The 14,731-nt window shown below is 47.3% G+C and overlaps 1 protein-coding gene across 3 annotated transcripts in view; it reads right to left on the bottom strand.

Annotated features, from left to right (window-relative positions):
- Positions 1-4,584: 4,584 nt before the first annotated feature.
- TSEN2 (tRNA splicing endonuclease subunit 2) overlaps positions 4,585-14,731 on the bottom strand; it is a 32,267-nt gene continuing 22,120 nt past the window's right edge. For all 3 annotated transcript variants that reach the window (XM_065885523.1, XM_065885522.1, XM_065885521.1), the window contains 5 exons: positions 14,006-14,144; positions 7,882-7,918; positions 6,638-6,749; positions 5,505-5,594; positions 4,585-4,644 (listed from right to left, as the gene is read on the bottom strand). In XM_065885523.1, the coding sequence (XP_065741595.1) occupies positions 4,585-4,644; positions 5,505-5,594; positions 6,638-6,749; positions 7,882-7,918; positions 14,006-14,144 (438 nt within the window). The remainder of the gene's footprint in view (positions 4,645-5,504; positions 5,595-6,637; positions 6,750-7,881; positions 7,919-14,005; positions 14,145-14,731) is intronic.

Below are 14,731 nucleotides of genomic sequence, written 5' to 3' on the forward strand. Positions count from 1 at the left end.
AGAAGAATATCTACCTTTGAAATACTGCTTCTGAAAATGGAAAGATTCCAAAAATTTTTAAATGCTAAAAAACTTTCACTTAAAAGAAATCATAGTGAATTACTTTGAAATAAAAAGTACTGCCTTAGTTTAACAACTTCACAAATTTGCTTTTCCATATCATGTATTCTTAACTGAGGCAAGCGTATATTTCACAAAATGGTAAAAAGACTAAAAATTTTCAGCTTATATATAAAAGACCAAAGATTTAAGATAAGCACATGGATTTAAATCTCTCTCAATTTTAGAAATGGGCCTCAGTTACAGTCTTAAGGAAATTAACATTCATGGGATAATTGAGTCTGTAATCAGGTTTTTTTTTTTTTTTTGCGGTACGCGGGCCTCTCACTGTTGTGGCTTCTCGCGTTGCGGAGCACAGGCTCCTGAAGCACAGGCTCAGTGGCCATGGCTCACGGGCCCAGCCGCTCCGCAGCAATGTGGGATCTTCCCAGACCGGGGCATGAACTCGTGTCCCCTGCATTGGCAGGCGGACTCTCAACCACTGTGCCACCAGGGAAGTCCCTGTAATCAGGTTTTTAAAAATTCAATTCGGTTGGAAAAATCACAAACGGGAGGTGGGTGATGGGGAGGAGAGACATTTAATTTCTTTTTAGCCTAAGTACTTTCCCCACAGGGGAACACTAAAAACCACATTCAAGTAAAGAGCAACTTTTTTTTTTTTTAAAGAAAATGAAAATGGTTTAATAAAGGTAAAATAATTAAGACAAAATAAAAACTTTAACAATAGGTAACAATGAACTTTCAGATCTGTATACTATGCTCAAAAATGCTAGGAAACCTAACCAGGTCCAGCCTGGTAAACCTGCCTAAAACTATGTCCCATTCATGTTGGTTTAATCCCTGCCAAGTGTTACATATAAACGAATTATTTTATAGAATTGAATCTCTTTATGAGGGAATTTTAGAACAGTGAAGGCACAGATATCACCATTTTCCCTTATAGTTTGGGGCTGAGGTCAGAAAAGGCCAGCCTCTACAAAGGCAGGAGAATCAACCTACGATAATCACCCGTGTAAACAGCAGCTGTCACAGGCAGTGTGCATTGTGGCTGTAAGGACATGGTGCCTCCTCCTTCCCCCAGATGAACCCTCACAGCTGCGGAGCTGAAGGGTGTTACGGGCCAGGCTCTGTGCTTAAAGCACCCTGTAAGGACCAGCCCGCTGCATCCTCCAGCAACCCGCTGGGGGAACACTATTATTTTTTTGGCAGTGCCACGTGGCTTGCAGGATCTCAGTTCCCTGACAAGACGCTGAACCCAGGCCCATGGCAGTGCAAGTGCTGAGTCCTAACCACTGGACCGCCAGGGAATTCCCACTAACATTATATCATTATTTTTACTTTCTTTTATTGAGGTGAGGTGAGAGTCATAAACAGTATCATCGGCCCATCTTAGAGATAAGAAAATCAACGCTCATAAGGGCAAGTAAATCGTCCAAGGTCACAGAACCACGAGAGGCAGAGCTGAGATCTCAATGTTTCCTTTCTAGAAGGCTCATTCCACTACACTGACTTCAATAAAATTCTCTCTGGGGAAACTACGAGCTAAGAACCACACTCTGCACCGACGTTCCTGACCTTGGATCCACAGAGGGTCCTCATGGAACCTGCGAACCCCTGACACTGTGTGCCAAGTGACATGGACCAGCACGTTCCTGGTGACAGGGACCCCGGGCTCTACCCCAACCTTGAGGTGGGGACCACTGCCCAGCGTTGCCAGCACACCCCAGGCCCTGCCTGGAGTGGTGGGTGGCCTTCCCCTCTAACCTCCACTGGATAAGCCCTAGCAGGGCTGTTCTGTTGACTCACATGATTTTTCTGGGCCGGTGTCACTTCAGCTGTGGTGATCTCACAGAGGTACCGAGGGCTCTTGGTTCAAGTCCCCCGTGTGGACATCCTGGCGGTGGCATACGGCGGCCACACCTCTGAGCCTCCCTATTCCTCCTGTGGAGCGTCCCACTCCCTGAACTCAGAGGCTGCTACGGGCTAAACAAGAACACAGAGGTATCTGCCCCATCTCGACTCTCACTATCCAAATATCGGCTGTAATGGTTTGCAAAAAAACATTAGCCCATATTGGCGATCCAAGTGAAAAATGACGAATACGTAAGAGCCCACAGCGAGATCACTCAGGTCCTGAGTGTCTGAACCGAACAGAGGCCGCAGCACACGCCGCTGTCTCAGCCGACTGCCGGGAACGTACGCTGTTTAGGTGTTTAGTGTGTTACCACCTCACTTTCCCCACTTCATTAGGTGAAACTGTCTCCTCTGGAAGTGAAGAAGTCCATGAAGAAAGCAGGTGAGTTTCAGAGGCTGAGGAAATCCCCTCTGTTAGGAAAAAAAGCTGGAGCGACAGTCTACTGAGAAGGGTGATCATATAAAAGATACAACCTCGGCCAAGTACGTGCGTCCCTTTCCTGTGTATGGTTTTTGCATTGGGTGGGTGACAAAGCACAACTTGTGAAATGCGTGGGTTCCACAAAGTCTCGCAGTCTTCTGGAGCATGGGAGCTATTTTATCAAGCTAGTGAGATTCGTGTATGGAGGATGCACGGCCAGTCAGCGTGATGCCGCTGAGCACACGCTGGTACAGATGGAGAGTTAGAAAAGTGACGGGGAATGAGGATTTGGTGGCGGACTTCGGTTTTCAAGCCAGCCTGGAAGGTCTGGGAGAGTTATGTAAGCCTGACTGCAGCTGCATGTAAGGCTGCAGCAGCTCCCCCAGTGAACCCCTGAGATTCCCGAAGGTGGCTGTACTGCAGAGCAAATTTCCAATCTTGATGAACCTGAGCTTTTTTTTTTTTTTGAAAACAAAGCGCATGGCCTGCTACACGGTGTTCAAACCATACACATGACGCAGGAGAATCTTTCACACAAGGCTTCTTTGACGGAAGACGATGCTTCTAGGCATCCTTCTAGAGCTTTCAGTTACGGATAATAACTGTGGTCTTTCCGCTTTCACACACCTTTAATGTAGCCGTTATTCCAAGGAGTCACCGCAACCTTCAAAGCATATCAGCTGATGATACAGTACCTGGAGAGCTGACAGGGTGACTGAACTTTGATGAAGGATTCATGGCAGAGTTTTTACCATAAAGGCATTCGATGCACTGATTAGGCTTGGAAACGAGTGTCATCACAAATGATGAATGAAATAGGAAAGAAACGGCTCTTGAAATTTTTTGCTGACTTTCAAGGTTTTGATAAAGTGGTGATTCAAAGCCAAGTCTTCTGTGGTGTAAGGAGCCTGGAGTAAGCAAGGTGGACGGTAAAAATGCTGACCAACTATTCTCATCACTGATGAAGAGCAAGAAGGTTGCCACAGGCTCCTTCAAACGGATGGGCCTTACTGGTCTGAAACAGGGAAGGAAGGGGAGCTCCACCACCTGGACTCCAAATCTGTAAGACGCAGATCACGCCGACGAAACGGTCTGGCTGCCAGAGCGGTATCGTGAGGAGAAGAGAAGCAACCCCTTAAACACTCAACCTCAAGCAGAATCTTCAGGCATCAGGAGCTCTAAGCCCAAGGTCGAGGGAATGCAAACAGAGGCCCATTTTGGTGTTTTCATCCCACAGCTTCCCAAGATGGTTCTCAGCCGTCCGCTTCTGGGGCACTTGGTGTCAAGGAGAAGGCTGCCGGCCAGTGATGTGAATTTGGGCGCTGGGTGGATCTCAGACATTGTTCACCGTCCCCTCCGCCCATCCCCCCCCACTCCCCGCTGCCCCTCAGGCAACTCTTCATTGTCATCTAAACAATTTAAAAAAGGGCTTCGTTTACTGTGTTTTACCATATATTAATTGCATTCACTATATATCTCCAATCATTGTTTCACCACATATTTTTATTTTATAACGAGTTCAGTGAAGCAAGATACAATTCTTATCTCATCCTGTACAATGTTGTTGTGTACTCTACACAACGTGCCCACCAATAAGTTCACTGAGAATTAAATAATGAGGTAATGTGTTTTAAAATGCTTCCTATGATACAGAAATCCTTGGTAGACAGTGAATGGAATTTCCCATGTTTGCGAAATTGGCTGAAGTTCCTGGAGAGCTGGAGACCTGTGGACAGAGGCCCCTCTTCCAGGACAGATTGGACGTGGGTAATGAGAGAGGCAGGTGCCTAGTGGTGCCCTGAACACTGCAGAGCCCCCTGGAGAGAAACTACCATTTCAGGTAAAATCAGAGAGTAACAGAAGTTGCCTGTTGCTGGGAGGGTCCTCTTGGGACTGGCCTAGTCCAGCCCCCTCGCAGAAAGGACGAGGCCCTGAGGCGAGAGGCCCGGGGTCAGTGAGTGACCGATCCAAGGACAGAACCTGTAGTCCCCGCACAGGGCTCTTCTTCCCTGGGTAATTTCAATTTTTAACACACTAACACTTTCCGGTGCTGGGAGTGCCACGCTCTTTAAAACTTTTACATTAATGGGCAATTACAATAAAAGGACTCTTTACCTCGCCCTGAACTTGGCTTATACAGGAGACTCAGTAATATTTGCTGGTGAAATCAGAAACCTGAGGCTGAGTTGTTAAAGTTCGTCTTGATCGCTCCTCTCCCGTGAAGAAACCCAACGGCTTAGAATCACCTCCTGTAACCAATCAAAATACAAAGGTGACTGAATTGCAAAAACAGAAATGAACGAACGTGAACAGGCCAGGCACACAGCATCGCAGAGACATTTTGTAGAGAGCTGTCTGTACAAGGATGATACCTGCTCCCCATTCCTTGTAACTAAACATTTGGAGAAATGTGAATGTAGCAAACAAACCTTATGTGGAAACATCTACAGCATCTACAGTAATCACCCCAAGATTTTAAGAGCTACCCTTGCTGTGGTCTCCTACCAGCACATTTCAGGAACAGGAGTGCTGGTGCGAACCCACCGTTCAACACAGTACCAGGTCTGTGACGGTGCCGGTGTGTCTGGGGCAGCACGGGGAAGGGAGACGTGGGTCTCGACTGGCATTTTATGAAGAGCTGAGCCATTGGGTGTGAGCAGGATAAACAGGGGGACGAGGCGCTTGGGCCCTGGGGACCAACGGCTGGCCTGCTGCGGGATGGGCAACTGGATGGCGGGTCGGCAGTGCCGGCAGAGAAAATCCCGCCAGGAAGATGCGGGAGCCTCAGCCCAACACAGGCCCCCAGCAGCCAGACAAGATGTTCAAGGAGGTGGCGAGCCAACACTGACCCTTATTGTTTCAGGGGCCGAGACCCAGGAGAGGTCTGGGCTGCTCCCGGCAGGGGCGGAAACCAGAGGACATCACAGGACAAGGGGCCACAGGGTTAAGGGGGAGCGAGGCTGGGTTCAGAGGGGAAGGACCTGAGAGGGCTCTCGTTGCCGAGGCGAGACGCTTTTCCCGTCCTGTCTCGGGACCACAGGTTCCAAGGGACGCGATATGCTGGGCAGAGCCTTTGTGACGACATGAATTTGTTTCCGAGTTCACCTACCTGAACTTTAATTTGTTTCATACATTCTGGTGACTCCATTTCTTTGTCAGTCATGGTGGAGGGTTTAATCAAATAGCACAGCATAAATTCCTATTGAGACATGAAAAACAAACTCCGTATCCCACAAAACAAATCCAAATCTGGGCAGGAAACGCAGCCGCCTCCACCCCCTCTCAGTGTGTGCTACTCGAAGCTCACAAAGCATGTCCGTTTCCTCCCGGGAACGTAACCAGTCCCCACTCTGGACCAAACACCTGCCGTTCAGTCATCGTTGACACGGCAGGAGAATGCAAACAGAGCACATATGCTGATTATAAACACAGCATTTAAAATATTCAATACTGCAAACAGTTTAGACCCCTATTTCTCTAGGACAAAGTTACTTGCACAGGATAAAGCCTAAGCAACGCAGCCTGCGCCCAGGCAGCTGCCATCTGGCCCTGCTGGCCCTTCCGGCCTCAGCGCCCTGCACGCCTCCAGCAGCTGTGGGAAGGAGAACTCAGAGAGTTACTGAGTAACAGAGAACACACAAAACTTTCATTCTTCGTAGTCCTGGTATGCGACGAAATGTCCCTCCTAGCTTGACGGCAGTGGGATAGCGGAGAACACAGGTGGGGCAGTCACGTGGCTCTGGGTTTGAATCCCAGCTCTGCTCATGAGCTGTGTGCTCTTGGATTGGTCACCCAACATCTCTGACTCTGATTCCTCACCCTTTGGATGAGGATAATAACAGGGTAGTGAGAAAAGACATAAGGTGTTTAGCGATAAATATTAATTCCCTTCCTCTCTCTCTTTGAGAGACCTGCTACCTATGAAAACAAACACGTCAATGTTTTTTGAGTCCTCTGTGAATGAGTGGGAGTGGATTCTGAGCACGTGCTGGTTGGGCTTGCCCCCAGGAAGGAAGGCAATGGCCACTGACACCCATCACCATGGGAAACCTCGGAGCTCCATCCCTGGAGCTGTGCACCAGCTGGTGGGGGGAAAAACGGAGAGGAGGACCAGCTTCCAGAGCTTCGTTCACATAAATGCTCTGCGGTCCCTACACGTGACTTTTATGCTTCTACCACAATTAAGACGAAAAATCCAACCATTTAAATGACATGTGAACCCCAGAGCTGATGCGGTGTTACCTTGGAGACACTGACTGAAACTCTGCTCAAGGCAGCCAGGGACCGCCAGCTGAGAGGTCTGCGAGGAGAACCCTCCAAACGGTCATCCACCAGCTCGATGATGACAGAGTAACTGGAAAACAAGGCAAAGGTGTTTTAAAAATAAAAAACATGAAGTCAACCCATTTACAAAGAACAGTGTTTGGGATTTCCCTGGTGGTCCAGTGGTTAAGAATCCACCTTCCAACGCAGGGGACGTGGGTTCGATCCCTGGTCAGGGAACTAAGATCCCACATGCCGCGGGGCAAATAAGACCGCGTGCCGCAACTACTGACCATGCAGGCCACAACTAGAGAGCCCGTGTGCCACAACTACAGAGCCCACGTGCTCTGGAGCCCAAGCACCACAACTAGAGAGAAGCCCGAGCCCCGCAAACGAGGAGCCCACGCACCGCAGCGGAGGATCCCGCGTGCCGCAACTAAGACTCGATGCAGCCAAAAATAAAATAAATAAATAAATATTAAAATAAAATAAAAATAACATTGTTTGTCCTACCAAGAACGAAAATACAGAAAATAAAACACACAGCATCTGATCCTGAATTCCCCTAGACTACTACTGGGAAAAGTACTAATGAAAAACTCACACTTTACATTACAAACTCTAAGCCTGATTCAGCACTTACAGGAAAGGAACAGAAATATTTCTCCCAGCGTGAAACCCGTGAATTCACTCAACTGTTTAGATAATAACACTCACTGATATGAAGATGAATAATTACTATATAGTAGTAACTGCATAGATTGACTCAATGTTTAACGCTAAAACATAAATTATCCTGACCTATTTATTTTATAGATAGTGTAACAACTTCAACTTATAAGGGACAGACATATAGTATCTATTCCTATTAAACCAGGAGGAATTTGACCCTAATTATTTGTGTGCCTCTGAAAATTAAATTGGGGCTCAGAAATTTCCTCCTGTCACTTTAAGCCATTAACTTATTTACAAATCACTCCAATAAATCATGAGCTTGGGATGAACACACACATACTAATATGTACAAGATAGATAACCAACAAGGACCCACTGCATAGCCCAGGGAACTCCACTCAATTATTCTGTGATAACCAAAATGAGAAAAGAAACTAAAAAAGAATGAATATATGTGTATGTGTAACGGAATCACTTCGCTGTACAGCAGAAACACACACAACACTGTAAATCAACTATACTCCAATAAAAAAAAAATCACTCCAAACCTTGCGTGGTAAAATGGAGGGCCTTTTCGATACAACACTGCAAAGAAAAAGAAAGAAAACGTGTAACCACGCGAAATCAAAGTCTCATTTTATACTTATAAAGTATTTTCTTCTTCAAACACCCAGTGCTCTCTATGTGGGTAACCTGTAATACACCCTGTGGTCTATTTTTAAAACCCAAACTGTTTTTTCCTCTGGAACAAAAATTAGCAAAGCAAATCTGTTGCCAAGACCCTAATACCCTCGTCCCACCTGCACCCCACAAATGAATTCCAAATCCAAGTATAAGCAATTTTTGTCCTGTTTCTTGTCTTACACTCTCCAGAGAGAGTGTGAAATCATGTCAAGCATGTCAAGTTGGTATAATGAGGACCAACATTCAGTTATTCGTTTCAAATCTTCTGAATCGTCATTCAGGGTCTGAGCTCCTCTGGCCGGTACAGGATAGGTGCTGGTGCTAAAGATGAATGAGACTCATGCCTACTTTTAGGAAATTCAAAGTCAAGTGGGGCAAAAGTCACATAAGCACACACGCCACTCGGAGACCCGCCTGCCCACCTCATTCAGTCTGTGGAGGTCAGAGTGGCTGGCCGGGGTCTACCGTGGACCGTGGAAGTGCAGGCGAGCCCTCGGGGGCGCACAGCCTGTGGCAGGGTGCGGAGATCTGCCCACCAGATCCGTTTGCTCTCTCTCCAGGCACGTGAGAGACACCATATCAGCCTCCCAGGCAGCAAGGAGTGGCTGTGTGTCCCGGGGCACTTCCTGATTGGCCCAGAAAACCCTCCCCTGTGCTTGTTCCTTTGTGAGGCTGAGTGAAGCTCGTGGGACCACAAGAAGAAGCCGGGCCCCTGCAGTCCCTGTGGGAGTTGGTCCACCTACCACTCAGACACTGGCGTTGGATTTCACATGAACAGAATTAACTTCTAGTGTTAATTAAGCCCATGAAATCTGGAATTTATATGTAACTACAGCCGCAGGAATTACCTTAACTAACAATTATATCCGTGAGCTTGTGCAAAAACCAAGGCAGAAAAGCTTTGTTTCCTTTGAGGAAGTGGCAGAACTTTTCCTTTTGGGCATAAACCCGGTATTTAATCACGTTTCCCTTTAGCTCACGCACCACGAGGTCAGAACAAGTTTAGGACCCAATGGATGATACAGTAACCCTTCACGTATATCTTCCATGGTCACCTTTCCTTCTTATGAACATATTTCCTATTTAAATTGTATTTAAAGTATTTGGCAAGTCAGCTCAAATTCACTGTGTAAGGGCCCACATTTAAGTAAATATCTAAACACCCATTTCTCAGTTTCTGGGGATGTGGTGCAGTGGAAGGAGACCCTGTACTGGGATGAGCTGAATTCGGGGCTCTGTTTTGGCCTGATCTCCGCCACTCCTAATGGTGTCGCTTTAAACACATTATTAACTTCCCTGAGCCTCAGTCTCCAAAATCATAAAATGAAGACATGAGGGGAAATTAAAATCTTCTCTAGCCTTCATACGCTAGTATCTATGATCAGTTACACATCCTTCGCCTAAGATGCATCTGGAAAGTGACACAGCTTGAAAGCAGCTCCGACCCCCAACTCAGGCCATTCAGATGCCTGACTACGATGGGGGTGCAGCTTGGGGGTTAAAAGCATAAACATGGCATCAGTCAGACCCCAATTCAAGGCTCAGCAGTGCCAAGGCCGTATGATGACACTTACGTTTCAATCTCCTTACGGAAAATGGGGGTAATAAAGCAGGTGGAGGTGCTCGAAGAGTCACCCATGATAAACAGAGATTACGATGATAACTGTATTCAGAGGGGAAAATGAAACAGTTTTACAAAAATGCCTCCCAGGTAGAAAGATGAAAGCTTCAGAAGTCTAAGAAATAGTGGGTATTTAAAAATAAAGTCTGAACGAAGAGGGAGAAGAGAGGAAACGTGCTTTCTTACACTAACACCAGACGTGACGTGCGGAAGGAATGACAGAGTCAGAACACAGCGATCAGGGCAGTAATCAATTGGGGCAACCACTGTTAACTACTAGGGAACCAGATATTCAGTGTCACCCTACAAGTCACTTGTGAACTACAAAAGGAAACGCACAGACACCCGACAATGGCGGCCCTATTTTAAAAATAAAAAAAATTATTTTTATAAAAATAAAATACAATAAAAAACGGCATCACCAGCAGTAGGACAACCTGACATCAGGCACCCCTGGACGTGGCCCAGTGAGGACACACATCACCCGTGCTTGCAAAAAAACGGCAAGCCCGAATCTAACCATGAGGAAGTGATCAGACATACCTAGACTGTGGGACACCCTACGGGACTCTTCAAAAAAAGTCAACGTCACAGAAAACAAACAGGTGGAGGGACTCTTTTAGATTAAAAAAGACTGAAGAGACTGCAGTGGTTGAATGGTGGCCCCCAAAAGATATGTCCACGTCCCAATCCCTGGGACCTGTGAATGTGACCTTATTTGGAAAAAGGATCTTTGCAGAGATTGGAGGGATGCAGCCACAGCCAAGGAACAGCTGGCGCCACCAGAAACTGGAAGCGGGAAGGAACGGAGGGAGCACGGCCCCGCCAATGCCGTGGTTTCAGACTTCCGGCCTCTAGACCTTCTACTGCTTTAGGTCCCCAGTTTGTGGTCATTTCTCATGGCCTCCCTAGGAAACTAAAAGTGGTAAATGCACTCAATGTGACAAATGAATCTTGAGTGGAGCCTGTCAAAAAAATCAAAAACCAAACGGCCACAAAAGACATTGTGGGGACAAGTGGGAAAACTGAAATATGGACTGGATATTTTTGATGATATTGTATTACCGAATAATTAATTAATATTAATGAAAAATCAATAATGAATTGTTAATTATTCTGATTAATATTAATGAATAATTCTGATTTCTCTTAGGTATTATATGATGCCATAATTATGGAGGAGAATATTCTCTGGAGTTACATGCAAAAACACTTATGATTTAATACGGATTATGTGTGCAAATGTGGAAAATGTTAACAAAAACATTTAAAGTCTGATTAGAAGAATAAGCCAAGAGGGTGGCTTGGGAAAGAACTGAAGATGGGGATGGGAGGAAGGTGCACCTCCCTGCTCTGTGAGGAGCACAGGGCCCCAGTGCCTCTCCCCGGGGGCAGAGCCAGCCACCAGCTCTGGGCCGATGCCACGACCAGCGATGGTTCTTCTCTGGACATCCTGTAACTCTGCTGGCTTCTAACGGCTCCCCTCCTTCTACCTGTTTTGCAACTTCTAATTTGCAGGGAGCTGGGGAATCACATGGTCAAACTCAGTCCACGTGGACCCAAAATTGGAATGGGTGGGAATGCGTAAGACAAAAATAGAAGGCTGGAGTTGGTTTTCGGCTTTCTGGCTGGCAATGTTAGTCAGGTGTGGTGGGAAGTACACAGAGCCGGGACCCAAACAGCCCTAACCTCTGTACTTACCAGCTGCGGGACCCTCGGCAACTCCCCTGACCCTTTGAAACCTCAATTTCCTCAGCTACTGAAGGAGGTGAGCGCCACACGGCTCACGGAGCGTGAAGATGAAATAAGACGGGAGAAGAAAAGCACCAAGGCACCTGGTGCTTTTGGCACCTGGTCACCATACGAGCCAGCAGCAGCTTCTGGGGTGGGGGGGATGTACGGAAAGGCTCCCAAGTGATTTCTGGCCTGGTTTTCAGCACAGGGCAATCAAGGTCAACTGGCCGGGCAGCTGTGCCTGATTTGAGATCTTATCACCTGTTCCAAGCGCTGCTCCTGGAATGAAATCTGATTGGCTGCAAGACTTAGTCAAGGGAAGGGTTTCCCTGATAAGATGTGAATTTCCTAAGGGCCCTTTGTCATGAGTCATTACCTCTGTGAGCAGAAACAATTGTTAAGGGAGCACGTCCTGGGCGTAGCCTGTGTCGGCAGTTCTAGGGTATGTGTGATCACGTCACTGGCCTTCAAAATTAAAATGATACTGTTAAAAGACCAGCAGCACCATGTAGCCATGCCTGGAGAAGAGGTCAAGTTTAGGAAGCTGCTCTTCTCACCCCAGGCTAGCGCAGCTCCTGAATTCTCCCTAAAGCAGGAGACGTGAAGACACCCTTCATGGCACTGCTGGGCCAGAAACCTGGTCTCACGCTAATCACACAAGCAGCTCCAAGGGCACGATACATGTCCCCTCCTGGGGCAAAGCCCTTGGGGGGCTGGGAAACAGCAGCTGATGTATTTCTTTTCTTTTTAAAACTCTGTCCATCTGTCTGTCCTTTCATCCAGCCTTATAAGGCAGTTTATTTTTAAATGCGGAAAGTTTTCTCTACTCACCATCCACAAATACGGCTTGAGTACTGAAAACACACGCAATAAGGTATGCTTACAAGGCACTCAACAGAGGTCCCTCCCCCTGGCAACGTTTTGTTTTTATTTTTTATAAAGAAGATGCTGTCTTATAAAGATGTTGTTATCCATGTTACATGATGAGTGAACGGAAGCTCAGAGAGATGAACTGACCTCCCTGAGGTCACACAGGTAGTAAGACATGGAACCGGTGTGAGCCCGGAGAGCTCTTTCCGTTACCCCTACCTCCTCAGAGCGCATCACTGTGGCCTGGCCGACTGGAAAGTTCTGCTCAGGTTTCACCCATTCGGTGAGCACACTGGCCTGCCAAGCGCTCACACGGAGCGGCTATTCTCACAGGGCAGGAAAAGGAGAGCAGGACGGGGAGCCAGTGGCGGCAGTGCAACAGCTACGTCACTTACTGAAACGCTGTGACCTGTGGGCCACGCAATCATCTGGAAACCTGGCAAACTAATCTCGAGCTGGTCCTGATCATTCTGTCTGCAGAGCTGGTCAGGTCAGCTTCCCTAACTACTCCCTCTGCTTCCATTCCCGTCCCCTGCCCCCCGCCCCCCGCCGTCTATTAGTAAGAAAGTACACAAAGGTCCCACTAAATCAAGTTACCGAATATGTCACTCCTTTGCTCAATATCTCCCAGGACTTCCAATAACCAGAATAACATCCCGAGTCTTTGCCCAGCCCCACGTGATCTTACCCAGATGTCACCTCACATCACTCTCCCCCTCGGACCTCTAAGTTCTAGACGCACTGTCCTTGTGCTGCTCCTAAGTCCTGCCTCAGGGCCTTTGCACTGGCTGCTCCTTTGTGCCTCGGGTATTCTTCCCCAGACTGTCAAGTGACCTGTTCCCTCACTGTAGTCACGTTTCTGTTGTTGTTTGGGGCACATCTTTTCAGAGAGTCCCTTTCCTAACCACCCTAAGTTTCTTTTTTACTCTCTGTTCCTTTACTCTGCTTTATTCTTCTTAGTACCCTGAAATTACAGTACGTATTTAGGTGTTTACTTGTTTGTTCCCCACCCCTGCCCCGCCCCAGCACGTGAGCAGCTCCACCCAGGCAGTTTTGTCTGTCTTGTGCACCTCTGTGTTCCTGGCACCTAAGAAGATCTGGCTCACACAAGACCCTGAGCAATTATCTGGTGAATGAGGTGCTCACCGGGTCCCGACTCCCTCCTATAAATAAAGATGAGGGAGGCAGTACTGTGTAGAAGTTTCCAAGGACCTGGGCTCCAGCATTCAAAGCCCAGGCCTGTGAGTTACTGACCCGGGAAACTTTTAGGGGCAAATGACCCTTTCTCTCACAACTTCAGTCTCCCTATCAGAAAAACGAGGATGGTGAGCTCTGATCTCGTAGAACTGCTATTAGGATTAAACGAGGTCGTGCAGGTCAACCGTCTCCTACAATGCTTGGCACACAATAAGGGCTCAATAAATGTCAGCTGTGATTATCACCACAGTTCTACAATGATTATTAATGGCATTGCACACAATCTGACAGGTGAGACTACCCCAGAAGATAAGGGACTGCCCTACATCACACGATCACACACTAATGAGAGGCGGGGGTAGGGGCTGTGGACTCTCTTCTAAGATCTCAGAGCGGAAAAGAGGAAAACATACCCTCCACCCCGATCCAAACACGATTATCTAAGGCAGGAGGACATCCATCATCTCAGGAAAAAACAGCAACAGCACATATAACCGATTCGATTTTCACCCCAGGATCTGATGTGAACCCTGGTGCTCACACCTGCCAAGCCAAGAATCACTTACGCAAATCAGTTCCGTACTTAAGTCCCGGTTTGGGCACCCAGCCCTTGCTTCGGAAGTGATGGTACGCCATGTATGTAGTCCTGAACGTAGGCTGAACTATGCGGAAGGCGTTCCAGAGCTTCACAATCGTTAAAGGCTCCTACGGTTGTTGGGGGAAAACAAAGCATTATGACATATGTATCCACCCATTACCCAGCCGGTGAATCAACAACATCTATACTAAGTGTGAGCAGAAGATAAACAAACACGGTGCCCATGACAAAGGGTTTAACCACAAGATCCAGACCTGTGCTGTGCAGTGTGGCAGCAGCCAGCCACTCCTCTGAACTTAGATGTGTTGCCAGTGTAAAAAAAACACTGAATTTCAAAACTGAGAATGAAAAAAAGAATATAAATTATCCCAGCAATTTTAAATATGTTGGGTTAAATATACTATGTAAATAATGTAAATCAATTTCAGCTGACTTTTAAGAAAAAACTTTTTTAATGTGTCTACCAGAAAATTTAAAACTACGCATGTGGCTCCCATCTGAGGCTCCCATCATATTTCTACTGGACAGCACTGCCCCAGAGGACCTGTGAGAGGCCCCCTTGAGACAGCAACCCTGCAGACTGGAAACAGCCAAGCGAAGCGGGGGAGGGCAGCGGAGGGGCTGCTGGTGGGAGAACAGTCCAGGCAGAGGAATGGGGGCGGGCCGGGTGCCCACCAAAGCCAGAGGGCGCACG

This window comes from Phocoena phocoena, chromosome 10, assembly GCF_963924675.1.
Source record: "Phocoena phocoena chromosome 10, mPhoPho1.1, whole genome shotgun sequence".
In the NCBI taxonomy this organism is placed as follows: domain Eukaryota; kingdom Metazoa; phylum Chordata; class Mammalia; order Artiodactyla; family Phocoenidae; genus Phocoena; species Phocoena phocoena.